The 25,203-nt window shown below is 44.4% G+C and overlaps 1 protein-coding gene across 2 annotated transcripts in view; it reads right to left on the reverse strand.

The window, feature by feature from the left end:
* Positions 1-25,203, reverse strand: part of LOC138249903 (ATP-binding cassette sub-family C member 2-like) — a 546,861-nt gene that overhangs the window by 243,555 nt on the left and 278,103 nt on the right. For both annotated transcript variants that reach the window (XM_069204120.1, XM_069204121.1), the window contains one exon: positions 24,110-24,256. In XM_069204120.1, the coding sequence (XP_069060221.1) occupies positions 24,110-24,256 (147 nt within the window). The remainder of the gene's footprint in view (positions 1-24,109; positions 24,257-25,203) is intronic.

The raw sequence follows: 25,203 nt of genomic DNA on the forward strand, positions 1-25,203 counted from the left end.
ATGGCAAGCTGCTGAAATTGAAGCCAGAGGTGCCCAAAGTGCATCAGTCATGAACATGAAAAGGAAGCAGAAGCAGAAGGCTGAAGGACACAAAATCATGTCTCCACAGAAAAAGACGTTGTGTTTTAGGTGTAAATTTTCATTTCACACGAGGGCTGATGTCCTGCCATCGGATAGATATGCAAAGGCTAGGGGAAGGAGAACCATTTTGTAACAGTTTGCAAGGTGAAGAAAAGAAGTGTGTCATGGTGAGTAGACAAAATGGGCACCCAAAGGCTCCAGAAGTGACATTTGATGCATGCCCACAAGGCCCACAAGGCCAAGCAACAACACCAGTTAAAACAAATCGACACTAAAGGAAGTTGATGGTCATCTAAATCAGTATCATTATCAAGTGAAAGTGAAGAAGTTGGTTGTGCAATGTCGATGTTTACCTCAGAAAAATGTGTGCATGTTGAAGTGGCCGCGTGTAAGGAAAAATACCAGTCAAAGAAAAGTCAACATGAAAAGGCACCAAAGGCATTCAAACATTGTCCGAAGAAAACACTGAAAGCAAACGGTTGTTCAATACCTTTCATTATCAACAGTGGTGCATCAATAAACATTGTGACTGATGAGAAATATAATGAATTGTCACCATTGCATTCGTAGTGACGATGCAACACAAGACAAACGTGCAAGCGCCCATTCATGTGCTTCAGGGTACGGCATCAAGTGCCTGTTTCTCAGTTTCAGTACAGCTACTGATATGGGACTGATCTCAGGGAACTACAACATGAATGCTCATCACAAAATAGTAAGTCAGTTCCCATCTTTGTTTCATGGTTTAGGAAAATTCAAGACTATGAAAGTACAATTGTATATTAATTAAAGCATCCATCTTGCTCAAAGACACACACAAGTTGCATTTCATTTACAAGAAACTGTTGAAAAAGAACTCAAATCATTACTTAAACATGATATCATTGAGCGTTCTACTGGTCCAATGCCATGGGTTTCTACCAGAGTGGTAATACCCAAAAAGGATAGTGCAGGAGCTAAACGCATGTGTGGATAGGCGTCAAGTGAACAAGGCAATTGAAAAAGAATGACATCCAGATCCGCACATTGCTGACATGATAACACAATTGAATGGTGCGAATGTCCTCTCTCACCTTGATTTAAACAAAGGATATCATCTGTTGGAACTCAAGAAGAATTACAGGTACATTACAACCTTTTCTACACATATTGGTCTATTTCAATATAAAGGTTTCAGTGTGCAATCAGCTGCAGAGCTTTTTCAAGATGTCATTTGACGTATCATAGAGCCTGTCATGAATGCTTTCAAGTATAGTGATGACATATTCGTTTTCAGACCTACACAGAAGGAGCACGATAAAGCTCTCAAGCAAGTGTGTTGTTTACTTGTTGATGCAGGTTTAACTTTGAATGCTGAGAAATGTGAAAAGTTTTTTTCAGCCATATATTATTCTGATGGGGGTATGACACCCGATTCAGCCAAAGTGTAAGCGTTTCCAAATGCCAGTCCCTCACAAGATGTTTCCATATTATGCTGATTCCTTGGCATGGTCATTTACTGATACATACAAGACTTTGCCACCATGACAGCACCCATGGACATCAATTTACCGAAATGCCAGGAGTAGCAAAAGTGAAACACACATGCCTTTTCACCTCCACTTTCACTCACACACACATACTTTTACATACATTCAAATTCACACTTATATACACATATACTCTCTCACATAAACACTCTCACTCAAACGCAGACAACATACATTTACAATCATTTTTTTACTTACCTCAGGTGCCATGGAAGGGCATATTCCAGCTAACTGTACTCCATTTTTATTACACTAATAGTGAATAACATATTGTTATTCACTGTTAGTGTAATAAAAAATTGACAGAAAACAGAGTGTAGCCCCAACTGACATCCATAAGGATGAGTTGCCGCTGTGTTCCTGGCACTGAATTTGCCACCTGTGAGGCCAGGGGTCACAAAGGCAGTGTCAGGTGCAGCAACGAGAAAGCCAGGGGTTGCTGCTGTGACTCTTGGTGACCCCTAAATGATGCCCATGAGTGCACCATTGACAGACGTGAGGAAAAAGGATGTTTAATTTTGTTGGTGACATGAATGCGAGCAAAGCTTTGAGAGTTTAAAACAAGCTATTCAGTTTGCTACTGAAATAGCACGTTTTAATCCAAAGCTTTATACAGAAGTTGCTGTTGACGCTAGCCCAGTCAGGTTAGGTGCAATCCTTGCACAGCGCAGCAGACACCCAAAAGCTCAAAGACATACTATGGCATATGCAAGCAAAAGTGTCCCAAACTTAACATGCCTATGCCTGAGAAAGAAAGTTTAGCAGTGGTGTGGGCTTGTGAACATTTCCTCATGTTCTTATACAGAAAGCCTTTTACGCTTGTGACAGATCATCACACATTGTTGACCATCTTTGGCAATTCAAAGGTTAAGATGCCTCCTCGCGTTGAACATTGGGGTCTACAATTACAAGAATACAACTTCAGACTTGTGCACCTTCCAAGGGAAAGATCAAAAACCTGCTGACTACTACATGGTAGCTCTTATAAGACAGCTGAAGCCTACATAAATTTCATTGTGAAATCAAATCAACTAGCTACCATTCTGTTGGAGCAAATTGTCACTGCCATAAGACAAGACAGTGATATGTTAAATCTCAAAGACATTATTACACTTCAATCTTGGAACCAGCACCCTCAACCTCTTCGCAGTGACAGTGAATACCAGGGGCCCTATTACACATAGGGAAAACATTTTCTGTTTGACCCATAGAGCACATTAAAACAGGTGTGGCAGTTGCAAACAGAGAACGTGAGCCCTATTACATTTAATGCACTACTCCCAGTACAGCTGCAAACTTGTGCTGCCCTGTAGGCAGTGTATTCAAGTGAAAAACAGGGGCTTTGAAGCAGCCCCCCAGTGTTTCTCTGTACAGGTGAAACCCCACCTGCACTTTTAAGGGGGAATAGAGAGCTCCTTGTAGAGGGATGCAGAGAGTGACTGCACCTGCCTGCAAGGGCATGTCTGGAGGGTTAACAGGACCCTCTTTCTTCCCCCAGAGGGCTGCCATCAGGGGACACACTGACAGGGTACCCCCTTTTAAGTGGTGTTCTGTCAGTGCACCTCCTGACGGTTTCTTTGCCTCTGCAACATGTCTATAATACAGTGCGGACGCAGAGGCAAAGGGATTCCCTCATTTGCATGGGGCTGCTCTCCTTTGCAAATGAGGGAACACCCTCTGGTGAAAGTGCTGGCGCTACATGTGCACTAGCCATATCTGTATTACAGAAAGGTCTGCACAATCGTGTGCGACACTTTCAGTAATACCAAAGTGCCCCGGGGCGCAAAAGCGGGCGCACAAGCCTGTTGCGCCCTCTGGGCATTTTGTATAATACATTCCCAGAAGTTTAACAATGCCAAAGATAAACTGCCTGTGCCTCAATAAGGCATTATCCAGAGGGGTTCAAGAATTGCTATTATGGAGAGTCTGCGACAACAGATAAATGAAGTGGCCCATGAAGGACATCATAGAATCATTGCCAAAATGATCTCTCTAAGACCAAGGGCCTGATTTAGATCTTGGCCGAGGGGTTACACTGTTGTAAAGGTGATGGATATCCCATATCCCAAAATCTAAATAATATTGTTTCACATGGCTTTAGATTTTGGCGGACAGGATATCTGACACTATTGTGATGGAGTAACCCCTCCACCGGGATGTAAATCAGGCTCCAAGTCTGGTTTCCTTATCTCGATGAGAGAGTTGAAAGAGAGTTGAAAGCCTGTCATCTATGCAACTGCCTGTCATCGAAAACCACTCAACACACCTTAAGCATGTCAGAGTTACCAAAGCATGAATTACTATTGACTTTTTCGGTCCTCTTGACAGTGGACATCACCGGATGGTGATTGTTGATGAAGACTCCTGTTTTCCATTGATAGACAAGCTCTTATCTAACACTCAAGAGAGACTCATAAAGAAATTAGATGGAATCTTTGTGTTAGACCTGACAGCCTTAGGGTGGTCACCCCTAACTTTTTGCCTGCCTCCCTCCACTTTTTGGACACTGTTTTGGCTGGTTTTTAGACTCTGCGCACTTTACCACTGATAACCAGTGCTAAAGTGCATATGCTCTCTCACTTTAAACATGGTAACCTTGGATCACACCAAATTGGACTATTTGATTTACTTGTAAGACCCTAGTAGAGTGCACTATATGTGCCCAGGGCCTGTAGATTAAATGCTACTAGTGGGCCTGCAGCACTGATTGTGCCACCCACTTTAGTAGCCCCTTTACCTTGTCTCAGGCCTGCCATTGCAAGGCCTGTGTGTGCAGTTTCACTGTCACCTCGACTTGGCATTTAAAAGTACTTGCCAAGCCTAAACCTCCCCTTTCTCTACATATAAGTCACCTCTAATGTATGCCCTAGGTAACCCCTAGAGCAGGGTTCTGTGCGGGTAAAAGGCAGGACATGTACCTGTGTAGTTTACATGTCCTGGTAGTGTAAAACTCCTAAATTTGTTTTTATACTACTGTGAGGCCTGCTCCCTTCATTGGCTAACATTGGGGCTGCCCTCATACATTGTTGAAGAGGTAGCTGCTGATCTGAAAGGAGTAGGAAGGTCATATTTAGTATGGCCAGAATGGTAATACAAAATCCTGCTGAATGGTGAAGTTGGATTTAATATTACTATTTTAGAAATGCCACTTTTAGAAAGTGAGCATTTCTCTGCACTGAAATCTTTCTGTGCCTTACAATCCACGTCTGGCTGGGTTTAGTTGACAGCTCCTTGTGCATTCACTCAGACAAACCCCAAACACAGGGTATTCAGCCTCACTTGCATACATCTGCATTTTGAATGGGTCTTCCTGGGCTGGGAGGGTGGAGGGCCTGCTCTCACACAAAGGAGTGCCACACCCCCTACTGGGACCCTGGCAGACAGGATTGAACTGAAAGGGGACCTGGTGCACTTCTAAGCCACTCTTTGAAGTCTACCCCACTTCAAAGGCACATTTGGGTATAAAACAGGGCCTCTGCCCTACCACCTCATACACTTCCTGGAGAAGAAACCTGAACCAGAACCTGCACCCTGACAAGAAGAACTGCCTGGCTGCCTAAAGGACTCACCTGACTGCTTTCTACAAAGGACTGCTGCCTTGCTGTTGCCCTGCTGTCTTCTGCTCCCTTGCTTTGCTGCATAAGTGCTCTCCAAGGGCTTGGATAGAGCTTGCCTCCTGTTCCCTGAAGTCTCAGGACCAAAAAGACTTCTCTCTTGCAACTGGACTCCTTGTGCGGCGACAAATTCGACACACAGCTTGTTCCGCGCTGAAAAATTCACTGCACGCCGAACCGGAAAGACGCCGCTCGACTTCGCGAGGAAAAGATCGACGCGACGCCTGGGGTGCGACCGGAACTTCGACGCACAGCACGCCTGGACAACGCTGGCCGACTTCCAGAAGGGAAATCGACGCAGCGCCTGCCATGAGGGAGAAAATTCCACGCATCGCCCACCGGAACGACGCGCAGCCGGTCAACAAGCCCAGGATTCCACGCACAGACCCGGGGCGTCTGAAAACCCTGCAACACGAAGAGGAGACCCGTCCGCGCGCCGGAAATCGACGCAACGTCTTCCCCCCGTGGAAAATAACGACGCAAGTCCGTGTGTGAAGGGGCGAAACCGACGCACACACCATTTTTCCACACATCTCCTCCTCTGCGGCCCTTTGCGGAGATTTTTCACTCCAACCAGGTACTTTGTGCTTGAAAGAGACTTTGTTTACTTTTTAAAGACTTAAGACACTTTGGGGGTTATTCTAACTTTGGAGGAGGTGTTAATCCGTCCCAAAAGTGACGGAAAAGTGACGGATTTACCACCAGCCGTATTACGAGTCCATTATATCCTATGGAACTCGTAATACGGCTGGTGGTATATCCGTCACTTTACCGTCACTTTTGGGACGGATTAACACTCCTCCAAAGTTAGAATAACCCCCTTTATATCACTTTTCAGTGATATCTTTACAATTTCTTATTGCATCTTTTATCGTTTTGACCTGCAAATATCCAGGTAAATATTATATATTTTTCTAAACACTGTGGTGTATTTTTGTGGTGCTATATTGTGTTATTGTATGATTTATTGCACAAATACTTTACACATTGCCTTCTAAGTTAAGCCTGACTGCTCAGTGCCAAGCTACAAGAGGGTGGGCACAGGATAATTTGGACTGTGTGTGACTTACCCTGACTAGAGTGAGGGTCCTTGCTTGGACAGGGGGTAACCTGACTGCCAACCAAAGACTCAATTTCTAACACTTTGCAACATGCCGTGTTCCTGCGATCCTAAAATCTGACGATGACCCACCTTTCAACAGTCGAGAATTCAGAGACTTTCTCAGTCATCTTAATGTAAAGCATCAGAAGAGCACACCTCTTTGGCCACAGGCCAATGACCTTGTCGAACATTTCATGAGTATATTGAAGAAAGCTGTTCAGTGTGCTATACTGGAAAAACTGTCTTCAATTCTACCCTGCAAGCTTACCCTTATACCCTCACTCAACCACAGGTGAAAGCCCTGCAACCCTGATGTTCAGGAGAGCCATGACCACCAGGTTACATCAGTGGACCAACAGAAGAAATTGAAGAAGAAACTTGTACTAAAGACTTGGATTGAAAAAAACGAAAATGAAGGGATATGCAGACAAGCCATGACATGCAAAAGACATTCTTTTCACTAGAGGAGATTGAGTGCTTGTCTGTCAGTAGAGACAATTTAAGTCTGATGCTCCATTCAATGTTGAGCCATCCCATGTCGTAACCAGCAAAGGATACATGGTGACTGCCCAACATCCTGGGAAGGCTATTATGTAAGATTCCTGACCTTTCTGACATGTAGCTCACCACTAGTCAGATAATGATGTCAACAGAGAGACTGGGTCTGAAAGGACAATTGAAAAACCTCTGACTGCTGATACGATCGGGATGAGTAATCAAAGCAGCACAATGGCTCATCGAGGAACGATGATTGTATATATTTGTAAAAAATTAAAACTTCTTATTTAACAGAGGGGGAAATGTAGTGTTATGTTATTGACAGAACCCTTTTGGCTCCTGATGGACTCCGTAGAACTGTGATGTAAGTGTTAGAGTGTGGTGAAGTGAATGCAGGTTTAGAATGTTGAGTCTGTGCTTACACACAGAAGAATAAAGATGTGTAATACCCAGCTCCCTGTGTGGCGTAGTCATTGGTCGGTACTCAAGCTGGGGAAGACGCTACACTCCCACGTCGAATAAGGCACAACTACTGACAGAAAATAAAATATTTTATAGCTCAAGCCCAGGGTCGGACTGGAACCCAAAGCAACCCAGGCAACTTTTATCAGACCAGTCTCGATAGGGCACATGGCGAGCAAGCCTGACTACTACAATGGGACTGGGGGGGAGGGGTTTGTTCGCCAAGAAATTAGGAGAAAAATGTTGCATTTTATAACACATTTTTCATTATATATTCATTTGTAATAGTTTTTAAAGCATAGTAAATGATGATCTTACAGTGCACCAAGATACAGCAATCTTCAATGATTTCCTCACCATTACTGTCCAAATGTGCCTCTCATCTCTCCACAGCCACTCTCTGACATGTACTTCATTTGTTTTATAGTGCCTCTCTTACTAGAGTAGGGTGTTGGAGGACTTTACATGACACACATACAGAGACAATGAATCATACATGTGTACATCAGTGTATAGAAAATGTTACATAAGGCAAAGGGGACTACAAGGAGTACGATTCACATGTCATCCATACTGGTAGGCATTTTAAGGGTCGAGCGCACAAGCACTCTAGGCTGCTGTAATCTCTCTGTGGGCTTTTAACCACGCCCACCGCATGCCCATCAGTTCTGTTGGTTTGTAGGCTTGCCTTTTAAAAATCGCTTGATTCTATTTGTGAAAGGCATGAATACGTCATGCCTTTTCCGGTGTTTAGCCCTTCTCGAGCGCAGCGACCAACTACTGAAAACATACGAGGCTCCATGTTTTCAGCATGGTTCTGTGCAACTTTTTTTTTGTATTTCCTACGTAGCGCAATCTCACTGCACATTTGCCAAAACGTTTGACTGCGAGCGAACTTCTTTTTCATTTTGTGTGCTCCTTCACGCTCTTGGTGTGGAGCTTTATATCAGCTCACTTTTGTAAAACTGTATTACGTTTCATTTTCATTTTATGTGGCAATAAAAGTCCGGTTAGGACTTTACAATGCTAATAGCTCTGAACAAATGCGAGACCCATTGCAGTGCAAAATGCTTGTTTTAATAGTGCTTGGTCTGGGGAAGCATAAACTCAGTATTCAGAATGTAACAGTGGTTAGGGTTGACTTTATTAATAACAATTTATGTCTACCCAAACAAACCGTTTTAGCAAAATTAGGATCATCAAAGACTGGGGAAAAACATAAATTTCTCTTTGACAGAAGTTCATAGCTCACTGTGCTAGATTATGATTATAATTTATGAACTGCACAGTAGCAAAAGGATCTCTCTGACAAACGCAGTATCCTGATGAGCACTGCACAGAAAATACTGTTCTGTGATCGCTTAATGCACTTTCTTTGCAGCAGGCATGTTAACCCTCTGTGCTATCTTAGATGAGCACAAGCGCCACTAAACAAAATCTGATCTGCGCCAGCAGGTACATTAGTCAGCAGAATTATCGTGACACTTTTATTGCTGATTGAAAACTGTTGGACATACAGGGAACTCTGTAGAGCTTTTAAAACTGCTGCACTACTACAAAACAGACGCCCCCACCCCCGCCCCCAGTAACAAAAGGCCCCTCTCCCCCTTATACCTAGTACGGCTGGCCAGGCCTTGATCGAGCCCAAATGAGTACAATTAAAAGTATGTGGTATATCCACCTTCATCGAAAATGATATTAAATGGCTAAATCAAATGAGTAATTTGGGTCTGCAGTTTGCTGTTTGCGAAAAGTGTGGGTTCCCTTGCAGACAGATACACCAAATGTCAGCTCCTGAGAAGAACTGGCTCGGTGTATTTATAGAAGCCGTCCTGCTCAGTTTCATAAAGTGTTGCCATGCCTATTAATATTGGAACTGATTAATTACAAGTGCACATTTTCAATTAAGATGCGCCCAAATGTCACAGATATTACCCTGCTGACCTTGGCAGCTGAAGCATGAAGCCGCAGAGACATCGCAGACAGCAGCAACTGAACAGATATGCCAATTCACGGCGTGCTGGAACAGTCCTGTTCTACCCCCTGCTGGTTACTTGTGGCATAACGCACAGAGCTCTTCAGCAGGAAATCTGCTGCGGGAAAACATTTGTGAATTAAGACACAAGCCCGTGGAGAGATATTTTCGTATGTGTAATTGTGTATGGTGTAGTCCAGTAAACATGAAATTCCTTTCCCATGTGAGCAATTTAAAATGTTTCTGTTCTTCTTTTCTCTCCACAAGAAAAATTTTTACACTGAAGAAACTCAGGCCCTTCACCATTGTTCAATTTGATTCATGTCCATTTCCACCATGCAGAGTGGTTAACTCGTGCCCTAACTAGAGGAAAGTTTCCAGCCATTTGCAATGTAGGAAAAGGTCAAGTAAATGCTTGTATGGAAAATGTTGCTTACTTTGAAAACATCTGTTTGTAATGTGTTGTGCTGTGGGTTCACATGCTGTGCATGCCCCTGCCATCTAGTTTTGGGCTTGGATGCTTGCAGGTTGTGGTTTTTCATAGACGTCTTTGGAGTTACGAATGAAATAGTGACTTCTCCCTTAGCTGCCAATGTGCATGGGTACTGAGTCCATATTTGATTGTTTTTCACACAGTTGGCAAAACTATGATGAAGTCGTGGGCAGAAAGACCGTGGTGCACACGCAATATTGCACAAGGAACCTAAGAAGTAAAGAGATCTGTGGTCATTCCAACATGTTTCCGTGGAAGAGGGTGGGCATATGACAATCTTCAACACTACACGTTATGAACAGATGCTTAAATGGTAAGTAATATTTTCTGTTCGTAGATTGTACTGTGAAGTTACACATGCTCTGCATATGTAAAGCAATACCCTACCTGTAGGAAAGTCCTCCTTTTTGCCCTGGTCACCCCCACACTTTTAGGACAGGTACTGGTGGTTACTGACTCTTGGCTGTGCCCTGCGTACTGCTTACCAGTCCCAGGGCCAGTGCTCTGTGTAAAATGGATATGCAAATTAGGCTAATTATAATTGGCTAAGTTAACCTACCTATAAGTCCCTAGCATATGGTAGGGCATGTAGGTTTAGGGACCACAGCATAGGTAGTGCACCCATAGGTGCACTGCTGAGGTGCCCAGTGTCATTTTAAAGGCAGGCCTGCCTTGCTGGCTGCTTTTAAATTAAAGTTATATGCAAATTTGACTTTGGAATTAAAAGTAGTTCCAAAGTCTTTAACTACCTTATTTTTACATATAAGTCACCCCTAAGGTGTGCACTATGTGCCCCTAGGGCTGGGTGCCATGTAACTATAAGCAGGGACCTTATAAAAATAGTTTTATAAGCCCTGGTGAGGTAAAAACTGCCACATTTGGGTTTCCCTCATTGTAGTAAATGGCCTTCATAGGCTAGAATGGGGAGACTTTATTGTAATTTTTAAAGTCCCCTTAAATGATGGATGACAAGAGTTTGGTATCAAATTAATTGTTATAATAAATCCCACAATTAATATAACTTGTTCAGGTAAAGAGTTTTAAACTTTACCTGAAACGTTGCCAATTTCAGCCCTGCATTGTTTTTGCTGCTGTGCTCTGAATGGCCAGCCTCTAGCAGCCTGGGCAGGCTGCCTTGATGAGGTGTGAAGTGGCCTGGCTTCACACAAAGGAATGTGCCTGTGGGAGGGAATCCCCCCTCAGCAGATGGTGGGGCGGGAAGGGGGAGGCTGCCAAACTGGTATTCAAAGGCAGAGAAGGACATTTGGAGCAACCAGCAACACCCCCACATCCTGCAACCCCAGACAACTAGGTGCCTCCTTGATTAGATTAGGAGAGGGCAGGAGAGGGGTGTGTGTATATGATTGTTAGCCACACCAGTGGGTGGGCTCAGCCAGATGTAACCTCCAAAAATCAGATTCAGCCATGATGGATTTTTGGAGAGTATTGCCTCCTGGGATTTCTTTTTGCCACACTTCCCAGGAAGTGGTCATCACAGGGGGAAGGACCCTGCACCTGATTGGAGAACCAGGACCCCCCTGCTTTTCACCCAGGTGCAAGGATAAAACTGGCAGACCTGCACCCACACCTCAGATCCTCATCAGATTCCAACAAGGAAGAACCAAAGGAGAAGAAGGACTGCCCTGCTGGACCCCTGGCCTGCACCTGGAACCTTCACTCAGAAGGACTGCACCAGCTGCACACTTGGGCTTCACCACAAGAAGGACTTTGCCTGGCTTCAAGTGGTTCAAGGAGGGACTACCTGTTTGCTACAGGTGAAAAATTGCTAACCAGAGTCCCCTGCACCAACTCCTGAAGAAATCAACCAGCTGGCCACTGCCCAGTGGCCAAAAAGGAGTTTGTGTCAGGTGCATTCTGGGAGTTGTAGTCCGCACCAACAAAGGACCATCTCAGAACTTCTGGACCCTTGGGGTGAGCTGTGGACCTCAAAAGAACCTTAAAAGGACATCTGGGAGAAGCCCCAGAAGTTTGGAGAACTTTTGAAAAAAAGCTCCATAGAGGGACCGACCCGCCGCAGCAACTCTAGCCGGCTTGCCACAACCGTGACCCGGCTTGATTTGCTGGTTCATCCCGGTAAAGAAAATCTCTGAAAAAGAGACTAAGTCCGAAGGTAAAAAGTTGACCGGGACCTCCCAGCCAGCGTATCAGAGGAGGGCTCCAGGGACGTCGGATCAAGATCCAGGTTTACCCCGGTCGAAGGATTTTCACCTCGAAAAAACAACTAAGTCCGAAGGTAAAAATCTCCACCGAGGATTCCCGGGACGCGTATCCGGAGAAGGGCTCCAGGAGGTCGGATTGGACTGGCAGGTTCGTCCCGCTGAAGAAAATCTTCGAAAAAGAGACTAAGTGTGAAGGTAAACTTTTAACCGAGGCCTCCCGCGGCCTGTAGCCGAGCAGGGCTTGATTGCGGTCAGCTTGAAACTTTGACTTTACCCCGGTCGAGGTGCAACCAGATGACCCAATTGGCGCTTTTTTGTTTCTAGGCGCTAAAAAAACAATAATTCTTTAAAAATTCATATCTCTGGTTCCCCTTATCCGATTTTATTCGTTTTTGTGTCATTTTAAAGATAAAAATATAAACTATTTTTATAAAATTGGTTTTGGATTTTTAAACTGTTTCCTGTGTTTTATTGAATTACTGTTTTGTGATAATTGAATGCTTTACACTCTGTCTCCTAAGTTAAGCCTTGACGCTCATTGCCAAGCTACCAAGGGTTGAGCTGGGTTTAATTTACTGAGACCTAACTGGACCTTAGTGGAGGTTAGTGGTCTATTGCCAAGTGTAGGTACCTACCTGCCCTTACCAATAACCCATTTTCCAACACTACCCTAAGTGGTGGCTAGAGCGTGGATGATACAGATGTCTGAAATAAGGTCCTTTGGACTGTCTGGCCAACCATAGACTGTTGTCTAGCAAGGATGTCCACACAGAAGTGTTTGGTAAATATGTGTGGTGTTGACCAGGTGGCTGCTTTTCATGTGTCAGCATGGCAAATATTCCATAGGAAGGCTATAGTCACAGATAATCCTTAATTTAAAAAACAAATTAAGTGTCAGGGCCCAAAGTATTTCTCGGGAGACCACTCAAGATGGTGCTGCTCCCAACTCCTGCCACTGCTGTCAAATGCCAGTGACTGCAGTACCTACATGCTAGTTTTTTTAAAGTACATGAAATCACTACAGAGGTAGTGTGCTATAAAAATGGGCACACACCGCCACTATGTGGTGAATAGACACGCTTTCAGTGCATTGAAAACTGTGTCGGTCCGAAGCTCCAGCAAACATCGACATAAATTAAGCACTGTTTGCAGCCTTCTTTTGTGTAAAGTGTGCCCTGGGTGTAAAAGGAAGGGCTCTTTTGGTTTTGTGATAGCAGGTCCGAATGCATTTAACTATCCATCCAGCAATAACTGCTTTGGATATAGGCTGACCCTTGTGAGGGTTTGTGGAGGAACAAAGAGGTGGTCTGACTACAGAAAGAGATAGTCTTGTCAGAGTGACACATAAGAGCTAATTTCACATATACAGGGAGTGCAGAATTATTAGGCAAGTTGTATTTTTGAGGATTAATTTTATTATTGAACAACAACCATGTTCTCAATGAACCCAAAAAACTCATTAATATCAAAGCTGAATATTTTTGGAAGTAGTTTTTAGTTTGTTTTTAGTTTTAGCTATGTTAGGGGGATATCTGTGTGTGCAGGTGACTATTACTGTGCATAATTATTAGGCAACTTAACAAAAAAAAATATATACCCATTTCAATTATTTATTATTACCAGTGAAACCAATATAACATCTCAACATTCACAAATATACATTTCTGACATTCAAAAACAAAACAAAAACAAATCAGTGACCAATATAGCCACCTTTCTTTGCAAGGTCACTCAAAAGCCTGCCATCCATGGATTCTGTCAGTGTTTTGATCTGTTCACCATCAACATTGCGTGCAGCAGCAATTACAGCCTCCCAGACACTGTTCAGAGAGGTGTACTGTTTTCCCTCCTTGTAAATCTCACATTTGATGATGGACCACAGGTTCTCAATGGGGTTCAGATCAGGTGAACAAGGAGGCCATGTCATTAGATTTCCTTCTTTTATACCCTTTCTTGCCAGCCACGCTGTGGAGTACTTGGACGCGTGTGATGGAGCACTGTCCTGCATGAAAACCATGTTTTTCTTGAAGGATGCAGACTTCTTCCTGTACCACTGCTTGAAGAAGGTGTCTTCCAGGAACTGGCAGTAGGACTGGGAGTTGAGCTTGACTCCATCCTCAACCCGAAAAGGCCCCACAAGCTCATCTTTGATGATACCAGCCCAAACCAGTACTCCACCTCCACCTTGCTGGCGTCTGAGTCGGACTGGAGCTCTCTGCCCTTTACCAATCCAGCCACGGGCCCATCCATCTGGCCCATCAAGACTCACTCATTTCATCAGTCCATAAAACCTTAGAAAAATCAGTCTTGAGATATTTCTTGGCCCAGTCTTGACGTTTCAGCTTGTGTGTCTTGTTCAGTGGTGGTCGTCTTTCAGCCTTTCTTACCTTGGCCATGTCTCTGAGTATTGCACACCTTGTGCTTTTGGGCACTCCAATGATGTTGCAGCTCTGAAATATGGCCAAACTGGTGGCAAGTGGCATCGTGGCAGCTGCACGCTTGACTTTTCTCAGTTCATGGGCAGTTATTTTGCGCCTTGGTTTTTCCACACGCTTCTTGCGACCCTGTTGACTATTTTGAATGAAACGCTTGATTGTTCGATGATCACGCTTCAGAAGCTTTGCAATTTTAAGAGTGCTGCATCCCTCTGCAAGATATCTCACTATTTTTGACTTTTCTGAGCCTGTCAAGTCCTTCTTTTGACCCATTTTGCCAAAGGAAAGGAAGTTGCCTAATAATTATGCACACCTGATATAGGGTGTTGATGTCATTAGACCACACCCCTTCTCATTACAGAGATGCACATCACCTAATATGCTTAATTGGTAGTAGGCTTTCGAGCCTATACAGCTTGGAGTAAGACAACATGCATAAAGAGGATGATGTGGTCAAAATACTCATTTGCCTAATAATTCTGCACTCCCTGTAGAGTCTATAGTGCTCTCTCTGCTACCGAGTCAGAAAGAAAACTGGAAGTTAAGTTGTTTGGTAAAGGTGAAAAGGGGGGACCACCTTGGGCAGGAACTTAGGGCACTTTGCACCTGAATGAAAGATTCCTATAATGTGAGTGCTTGCAAATCACTAATGCATCATAGAAAGGTTATTGCCATCAGAAAAGCAACTTTCCAGGAGGGAAGATGATTGTTTTGAGACCCTCCATAAAGGCCTTAAGCACTGGTATGCAGAAGAGGGTGAATACTCCCTATTTTGTATGCAAGCTGCTATTGTAGCTAAGTGAAGACTCGTAGGGTACTTCATTCATAGCCCACTTTTTAAGATGTGGACACCCCAGGGAGTTGGGAAAGGGGAGGGGAAAGGCAAATTGTTTTTCTCTCTTTTTTATCATTCTGTTTTACTCTCATATTATGCTTGCTTAAGATTTGTCAACACCCATACCAACAAGTGGACAGATTTCTCTGCAAGAGGGGCCTAGATTTCTGTGAAACTGACAGCAGCCAATGGTAGACCCCCACCACACTCTTTAGATTGAACTGGTCCAAAAACAGGATTATAATGCTTTGAATTTGACTGGGTGTTACTTAATATACGCTGAACATGTTTACTCACTTTGTTTGGCTTTGTTGGAAAATGATAAACCCAATACAATTTGTTTAAAAAAATGAAATGGCAATGTAGGCTAAACCTGACTTCTAGAGATGGAGCAACTAGCTTATGATATCCTGGACAGCAGGTTTTAGAGGGCCCAGGTGTTTAAGAATGCAATAGTAGACAAATATCTTACATTTGGCTGCGAAACATGCTTGGTGGTCTATGCAAGTTTTCCATGCATTCTTGAGGGAGATGTAAGTAACTGAATTCTAGGACCTCAGGTGCCAGATCACTAGACTAAGTTGCTTGGGGTCTAGATACCTAATCTGACCTTGGTGAAAAAAGGTAGAGACAGTACAATTATTTTCACGAGTGCCATCTTCCCCATCAGATATAAGTGGAGAGTGTTCCAGAATAAGACTGAGTGCAGAAGGCCTTCCAGGACCCTATCTCTTTTCAAAGACTCAAATGTCCCTGCCTCCCTTGTGGTCCATACTCCAACATATCTCACACTGATGGCCTCCCAGATGAGCCCCAGCTGTGGAAGCTGGTGCTGTGGGGTCTCACCCAAAGTGCCCAGCAGGAACAGTTTGGATTTGCCTCAATTGACAAGTAGTCCCGAGATCTCTCCAAGAAGATCTCTCTTACGACAATTCTGCAGTAAAATCTGTTACATGAACACAGACACCTGAAACATTTTATTGAGTTTCTTCCACAAGTTACAACAATTAGGGTGTTACTGTCTTAATATTGATCAATTATTGATCATGAACAGAAAATGTAAGGGGACATCTGTTTTGGCATGCAGATCAGTAATCAAATCTTCACACAGGACAATATTAGCCAATTGTTTTCTATGAATGGATGACAACCTTCATGTTGTGAATAGTGTTTTGTGATCACCAGGTTGAATGCAAATACCAAAGTGGGATTAATATTTTAAGGTAAAAAGATCAATAGTCAAACCCCCTTCCACTGGTAACATTAATCTAGAAAGATGTCGGGATGACAGGAAGATATCCTTAGAGTTTGTGAACCTCTGATGTGAGCAAGGCAGTGACTGTCTAATAATTGTGAACATTAGTATAACTTGGGCATTCAGGTTTTCTTACTGTTTTACATTTTATTGTGTCTTTATTTTTAAAGTGTTATTAAGGTGTTGTTTATTTAATTAAGTAACAACTTCTGCTGGGCATTCCATCTCATCAGTTTGGAATAACTGTGTAATACTGTATTGAGTGTCAAACTACACAGTACCTCCTCCCCAGATTCAAGGAGAATCTGGGTTACATAAATGCCAGGAGCATACCTGATGTGTCACTGTTGGTGTTTCTGTGGTTACCCAGAGGGGTACCCTGGGAGTCACATAGAGCTTCTGTGGGGAAAGGCAATGGCTGAGGTGCTGAAACAGGCATGAGATAGAGTAGTCAAACGTGGCTTTGTTTCCTGTGCTTAGTTGACACCATGCACTGGAAAAAGGGCAAACCTTGTGAATGGTCCTTTTCCAGATCATGGTCTGTCCAGTTTGGGTGAATTGCATATTTCTGCCTAAACCCTCTTCAATCAAAAACTACAACATTGTAAAGGTGTTTTTTCAGTCATGATGTCCTTTTCTTCCTAATTGGCACTCTTTTAAGGAGACATTCAACACCTTTCATTGGTACTGTTTAGTGGCACCTTGGCTACTGGGAGGCGGGCTGTATGTCAGAATATAATCCCAATAATACCATGCGACTAGAATATCATGGGCAAAATATCAAGACCAAACCACTGATAAAGTAAGTCCATATAGGTAAGTATAGATTTACTATTCATTACTCCACTTCTTCGTACCTAGGTATATATATGGTGGAATTGGCCCTTTCTGCAGGGTCATTCCCAAACCTTTTGCCTTCACCCTCCTGTTTTCTGAACCTAGTTTTGTTGGCTTTTATGACTCTGCACACTTTACCACTGTTATCCAGTGCTGAAGTGATTGTGCTCTCTCTTTTAAACATGGTAAAATTAGCTTACTCCCAATTGGCACATGTAATTTACTTGTAAATCCCCAGTAAAGTGGTACTGCATGTAACCGGGCCTGAATGTTAAATGCTACTTGTAGGCCTGCAGCACTGATTGTGCCACCAACCTAAGTAGTATTTTAAACATGCATCTCATTGCAGCCTGTGTACACGTTTGTAAACTTTATTTCAACCTTTTGCCAGGCCTAAAACTTCATTTTTAATGCGTATGTCACCCCCAGTGAAGGCCATAAATAGCCTACAGGGCAAGGTGCAGTGTATTTAAAAATTTGAGATTGTAGTTTTTAATTTTGCATGTCCTGGTAGAGAAAAACTCTTAAATTCAGTTTTCACTACTGCAGGCCTACCTCTTTCATAGGATTACATTGAGTTACCTTATTACATTTAATAAGTAATACGTTTCAATTGGGAGGAGGTAGGAACATCGAGTCGGGTGTCTAAAGAATAGTAATTTAAAGCCTTCTTTAATGGTAAAGTTGGATTTTAAGTCACAATTCTGAAAATGACACTTTTAGAAATTTGGCATTTTCTTGTTCAAAACATTTGGTGCCTGCAGCCTGTTCCTGGGACATATCACTAGGTGTAATTGGCAGCTGGATTTTGTATGGTCCTCCCACACAGCTAGACAATAGAGGGATTAGGTGTGACTCGGTGGGCCATCAACTGGCAGGAGGAGGGGGCTGAGCTGGGCACAGCCCTACTTACAACTGAATCGGCTGTGCCCCTCCTTCAGACAAAGAACTTGTAACCACTGCATTGTTCATGCAGCCAGCTTGCAGCAAGCACAGGGAAGGCAGGAAACTTCAAGGACTTCAAAGGCAATTCTCTAGAAACTTCACCTACTTCAAGGAGGGCATCAGGTATAAAAATAGGACCCTCAGACCCACTCTTCAGTACACTCTTGGACCTGGACCTGTGGAAATTGCAGAAGAGGGACTACTGTGCTGCTTTGGTGCCAGAAAGACTGCCACTCCCCAGCCCTGCTACTATGCTGCATGCTTATCTGTTTACCGAGAAGTAAGACTGGATCTTCACCCTTCACCCCAGCCTGAAGTGATTTCAAGGGTTTGCTAGCTGACTTCCTTTTCTGAGCTAAAGGGACATAACAAGCTCCTGAGGCTCCCTGCTACTGCCCAGCTGGCCTGCTGCCTAGACCTGCATCTGGAACTACCTGAGCACTACTGGCCTGAGTTCCTGAGGTGCCCCTCATATCCTGGACACTTAGGGGCATATTTATAACCCATCTGCACCGAATTTTCTTCATTTTTTTCATGCAAATTTGGTGCAAAACTAACTCCATATTTATAGTTTGACTTTAGACCTGTCTAACGTCAAAATACTGGAGTTTGCACCATTTTTTAGATGTGTGAACTTACCTTGCGTCAATGAGATGCAAGGTAAGCGTTCCCATCTAACAAATGGTGCTAACTCCCATAGCCTCATATTTATCCCCTGTGCTAAAATGATGCACGGAAGGAAGGAAGGGCTAAATAATGGTGCAAAGCTTGCTTTGCGCCATTATTTAACGCCTGGGTCAGACCAGGCGTTAGGGGACCTGTGGACCCTTTTCCATGGTTAAACACCATGGTATGGGTCCACAGGTGCCCTCCTCAAGCCCCAGGAGCACCCCCATACACACCAGAGGGACACCGGAGGATGGGGGACCTTATACCAGGTAAGTAGGATAAGTATAGGTACTTTTTTTTTTTTTCACTAAAGTGCCATCGGAGGCCCAACTTGGGGCCCCTTGCATGGCACAGGGTGCAATGGACATGCCCAGGGGACACTGGTCCTCTGCGCTGGCCATTGGGGTGGTGGGCATGACTCCTGTCTTTTCTAAGGCAGGCGTCATGTGGTATGGATGGTTTTGCATCAGAAAATGACGCTAGGCTGGTAAGAGGCATTCTTTTTGGCCTCTAACCAGCCTAACTTCATTTTTTGGTGCAAAACCCCCTTCTCCCATACCACCACCCCCACCCAGCTAACGTCATTTATTTTCCGCTAGTCCACCCTTTGCACCGGCTTGCGCCATTCTATCAATATGGCGCCCGGCTGGCACTCAGGAATGGCACAAGCCGGTGCCAATCTTTTTGATGCAAAACTGCCTTAGTGCAGTTTTGCATCAAAAAGTATAAATATGCCCCTTACTGTGGCATCAGTTCAGCCCTCTCTTCAAGGGCTCTTCTAAAATGTGAACAGGCCCGTTCGCACCAAGATATTGCTGCCCGTGCCACCCACCAACATGAAGGTTTGGTGAACCGGAATCTTCGCGCCAATGACGCCCGGCAATGAGAGATCTGGACTTCTTGCTACCGCATTACAGCTTATGGTGATTTGTTACATTTTCCTATATTTTTCTAAATTGGTGTGGGATTTTTCTTGTGTTGTGTTTTCACTTTATTATGGTTTGAATTGCTGCCTAAATACTTGACACGTTGCCTCTAAGTTAAGCCTGATTGCTCTGTGCCATTTTACCAGAGGATTAACTTACCTATCTATACGTATCTTGGCTAAGGTCATGGTGAGCAGCGGAACAAACGTATGAATCACTTTGGCCTCGTCGACGCAATGATTGTGAGTGCATCTGGAGCTTTGTAGGGTAAGAGCCTAACAGGATGGAAGTAGACTAGAAGAAGCTGCTTTGAGAAGAAAGTAAGCACGCCTGGGCTGGATGCTACATGTATCGCTGGAAAAGAGTTTAATCCAATTCTCATATGGGGCTGAGCAAGGTTCTATTGCCCAGGAGTCAGACCCTCTGCACTGAACTTTGAGCAATTTTGTCACCCAATAATATGTATGAGTTTCATTTTTTTGTTGAGGGTCAAGCTATTAATCGTAAGGCACAATTTTTCAACTATATTGGTTACAAAGCCATGAGTTTTAAAATGAGTTTTGGAGTAAAATTCCTGAAATTCCAATCAATCGGGTTCTGGCAATAAAAACTGGAGCATTATTTGTTAAGAGCATCACTTGTATTATTTTAAGAAGATTCTATACTGCTCCTTCACGATGTCTAGCACAGAAAGCAGTCCCTCACTCAGCCTCAAGGTTTCCTTCCATCAACAGTGTACTGGCAAAAATACCTTATGTGCAAGCATTAAGAGAGGAGGCTATAAGCTCTATTTCACATTAGAGCCTGGTATTGTGAGCATTTACACAGTTTTGTTATATCTATTTTAACTGTAGCAGAATCCTTTTTTCGCTTTCACATTTTCCTCACTCTATGTGTTTTTGCATCGCATCATCCCCTCTGAATTCCCATTATCCAGAGTGAAAAGAAACATCTTCCAAGTAAATATTAATTTTCCCTGCAGCATTTTGCATTTCTTCAATTTAAACCTTCGATTGATTTGGGAACACCCTTCCCCGCCCACTATATCAGAAATTTGAGGGTCAAATTTGATCGAGGGCTCTCTTTCAAACCTTACATTCAAGTTACTATTGCCTCCTGCTTTGCACTATTAAGATCTTTAAGAAAGATACCCAAAGTGCTCCTAGCTTCTAATTGCAAAATGATAGTACACTCTTTTGTCACTTCAAGGTTGGACAAAGCGAATACCCTTTACCTATCAATCAATCAATCAGTTAATTTGTAAAGCGCGCTACATACCCGTGAGGGTTTCAAGGCGCTGGGTGGGGGGGTGCTGCTACTGCTAAAAGAGCCAAGTCTTCAGTAGTTTTCTGAAGGAAAGAAGGTCCTGGGTCTGTCGTAGATCCGGTGGGAGGGTGTTCCAGGTCTTGGCGGCGAGGTACGAGAATGATCTGCCGCCGGAAGATTTGCGTCGGATGCGGGGGACGGAGGCGAGGGCGAGGTTAGCGGAGCAGAGATGCCGGGTGGGGGGTAGAAGCTGAGTCTGTTGTTCAGGTATGATGGTCCGGTGTTGTGGAGTGCCATGTGTGCGTGGGTGAGGAGCTTGAAGGTGATCCTCTTGTTGACTGGGAGCAGGTGAAGGTCTCTTAGGTGGCGGGTGATGTGGCAGTGGCGAGGGATGTTGAGGATGAGTCGGGAGGAGGCGTTTTGGATGCGTTGGAGGCGTTGGAGGAGTTTGGATGAGATACCGGTGTAGAGGGCGTTGCCGTAGTCGAGTCTGTTGCTGACGAGGGCCTGGGTTACTGTTTTTCTTGTTTCTGTTGGGATCCATTTGTAAATTCTGCGAAGCATGCGGAGGGTGTTGTAGCAGGAGGAGGAGATGGCGCTGACCTGCTTTGACATGGAGAGTGAGGAGTCGATGGTGAAGCCGAAGTTTAGTGCGCTGTCGGTGGGCGTCGGTGGGGGACCCAGTGTGGACGGCCACCATGAGTTGTCCCAGGCGGAGGGGGTGTGCCCAAGGATGAGGACTTCTGTTTTGTCCGAGTTCAGTTTTAGCCGGCTGTCTCTCATCCAGTCGGCGATGGCTTTTAGTCCCTCATGGAGGTTAGTTTCGGCGGTGTGTGGGTCCTTGGTGAGGGACAGAATGAGTTGGGTGTCGTCGGCGTAGGAGATGATGTTGAGGTTGTGCTGACGGGCCACTTGTGCGAGGGGGGCCATGTAGATGTTGAACAGCGTCAGGCTGAGGGATGAGCCCTGGGGTACAGTGCAGATGATGTTGAAGGCTTCAGATTGGTACGGGGGAGGCGGACTCTTTGGGTTCTGCCGGTGAGGAAGGATGCGGTCCATTCGAGGGCCTGGTCCTGGATTCCTGCTGCGTGGAGGCGGGATCTTAGGGTGTGGTGACATACGGTGTCAAAGGCGGCTGATAGGTCTAGGAGGATGAGGGCTGATGTTTCTCCATTGTCGAGGTGGCTTCTGATGTCGTCTGTGGCGGCAAGGAGGGCGGTTTCGGTGCTGTGGTTGCGTCTGAAGCCGGACTGGGAGGGGTCGAGGATGTTGTTGTCTTCGAGGTACCGAGTGAGCTGAGTGTTGACGATTTTCTCGATGACCTTTGCTGGGAACGGGAGCAGAGAGATGGGCCGGAGGTTTTTCAGGTCCTTGGGGTCCGCCTTTAGCTTCTTGAGAAGGGCGTTGATTTCAGCGTGTTTCCAGCTGTCTGGGAATCTTGCAGTTTCGAAGGAGATGTTGATGGTTTTCCATAGGTGTGGTGCAGTGGCCGTGTCTGCTTTGTTGAAGATGTGGTGTGGGCAGGGATCTGATGGTGATCCAGAGTGGATGGAGTTCATGGTCTTGCGGGTTTCGTCGTCGCTGATGTTGGTCCAGGAGGTCAGTCGGTTGGAGCGGGTGGAGTTCGTGGTGGGTGGGGAAGGAGCATCTGGAGTGTGAGGGGAGTCGAAGCTGCCATGGATGTCCGTGATTTTTCAGTGGAAGGAGGTTGCTAGGGCGTCGCAAAGTTCTTGGGAGGGGGTGATGTCGTTAACGGTGGCGTTTGGGTTGGAGAGTTCTTTTACGATGCTGAAAAGTTCTTTGCAGTCGTGGGCGTTGTTTTCTAGGCGGGTTTTGAAGGAGGATCTTTTTGCTAGCCTGATGAGTTGGTGGTATTTGCGTGTGGCATCCTTGAGGGCCGTGTGGTTGTCTGGAGTGCGTTCGAGTAGCCATATTTGCTTGAGTTTTCGGCAGTGGCGTTTGGAGGCTTGGAGGTCGTCGGTGAACCAGGTGGCTTTTTTGTTGATGTGGTTGTTGGAGGAATTTCTGAGTGGGGCAAGGCGGTAAGCGCACTCGGTGTTCCATAGCTTGAGGTTGTGTGCCGCGATGTCAGGGTCGGTGGGGTTGATGGGCGGTTTATGGGCTAGGGCGTTGATTAGTTGAAGTTCGGTGACTTTGCCCCATCGGCGGCGTGGTGGTTGTTCCAGTGGCTCTCACCCGCACGCTGCAGAGTTCAGAATGCACCTACAAGGCTGATCCTTAACCTGCCTAGATGGAAATGTATACCTGAAGCAACTTCCCTGGCTTCCAGTGGACAAAAGGATTCATTACATTTAAAGCCTTAAGGATCACTAAAAGCGCAGTTTATAATAAGGGCCAGGTTTACATAAGAGGTAGATATCTGGGGTATGTACCCTCCAGATCACCTCACTCAGCTGACCAGGGTTTACTGACTATACTCAAAATTCGCCGAGCCAGACGGGAAGGAAATTACTTAAAAAACATCTTCCTTTCTTGGTAGACACTGGCTTGTGAATAATCACTTACTGCAGCACGGGGACGCTTCCAATGAAGCAGCTGTGCACTCTATACATTTTATTCATTCATTTATTCGTTCAAGATTAAAGCTTTTCTTTACGTACCTTGTATTATTTCAGCTCTATTAGTTAATAATATAACTGTTGCACTTTTACAACGTTCTGGAGGTTAACAGGCTGCTAATAAACAAATCATGCTAATGAAGCCCATTGAACACCAATGGTCGAGTTTCCACAACAGGCTCACACTTGGTAGACTCTTATCTTTAATACTAATTGAGTTTTACTTTCGAAACCTCATTTTCTTATTGCGAGATATCGATTTAAGAAAGGACCTGGGCGCTAATGTTTGTAAACTGCTTATTTACTGGAAAACATTAATCCAGGACAAGTGATTAAAATTCATATGGATTTTCACATTTGGTTTACAGTGTTTCAAAAATATTAATGCTTTGGCATGTTATCTCGATGAAAGATAAGTACATCGTTACCTGGACCACAGCAGAAATCACTGTTGGTAAGTCAAACAGAGGAAGCCGCAAAATGTTGAATAAAGAAATAGTCGTAAAGACCTTTGATGCAGTTAAAATATTGCCATTATCGAGAAAAAAATAGACTCCAAAAGTTGCCAAGGACACCTAAAAAGCAAAAAGAGTTATGAGAAAAGAACTGTAAATCCAACTTAGCCTCTCTTACTTGAAAGCAGGATATCATCAATTCTTGAAGCAAAAGACGCACTGTTTATTATGTGTGCATGTGTAATTCATCACAATTCAGGGTGACAGAAATACAGTGAAGTACAGCACAATTTTTCACATAAAATATAAAATAGCTGTTGCAATAGCGACCATAAATTCAGGTTCTTCCCCGAGTCACATTTAAATTCACGCAGGTATCAATAAGGACAGCCTGCTCACTAGAGTAGGTAAATCTGTAAAGCAGATTTTCTGCCTACTGACGTCCAATTTAGGGGGAGGATGTCTGTGCTGAGAGATGTGATGCACACCACTATGTTAGAACTTTCTGTCAATGTAACTGTACCGTGCTTATTCCATCATCCGTGCTATTTTTGATCTGGTTCAGTCACCTCCAACAGCAGCCTTCCACTGTCATGGTTTTAAGTAGAATTCGGATGCTATGCCCATCCGCAGCTGCTTTAAGGGCACAGAAGAGAAAAGCAATGAGTGATGTGTAGGGTGTTGGGGAGGCAGACTTTTAAGGGGAAGTTTTGAGAATCATTCTGTGCAACCCTGTTGAGATATACCTTCGGATTAGGAATCCCTAATCAAACAACTGTGTGGGGATTAAATGCAAGTGAAAGGAAACTGGATGGGGTCGCTAAGCGTGAATGGGTGCAAATAGTCGCAAACCTACTTCTGGCTCCCACAGATTTTTTGTAATGGGTTGTTTTTCAGCTGTGAGTGGCTTCTCCCCAAATTTACGTGATAGATTTAGGCCTGTTAGAGAGGAATGGTGCAGGGCTATACCTGCATTAAGCACTTATTTTGCTGGGAAAGCTTGGGCCATCCCATCAAGTACATGGAAGAGGACGCCAATGAGTGAGAAGCATTGAAGCAAGCAAGCA

This window comes from Pleurodeles waltl, chromosome 8, assembly GCF_031143425.1.
Source record: "Pleurodeles waltl isolate 20211129_DDA chromosome 8, aPleWal1.hap1.20221129, whole genome shotgun sequence".
Taxonomy (NCBI): domain Eukaryota; kingdom Metazoa; phylum Chordata; class Amphibia; order Caudata; family Salamandridae; genus Pleurodeles; species Pleurodeles waltl.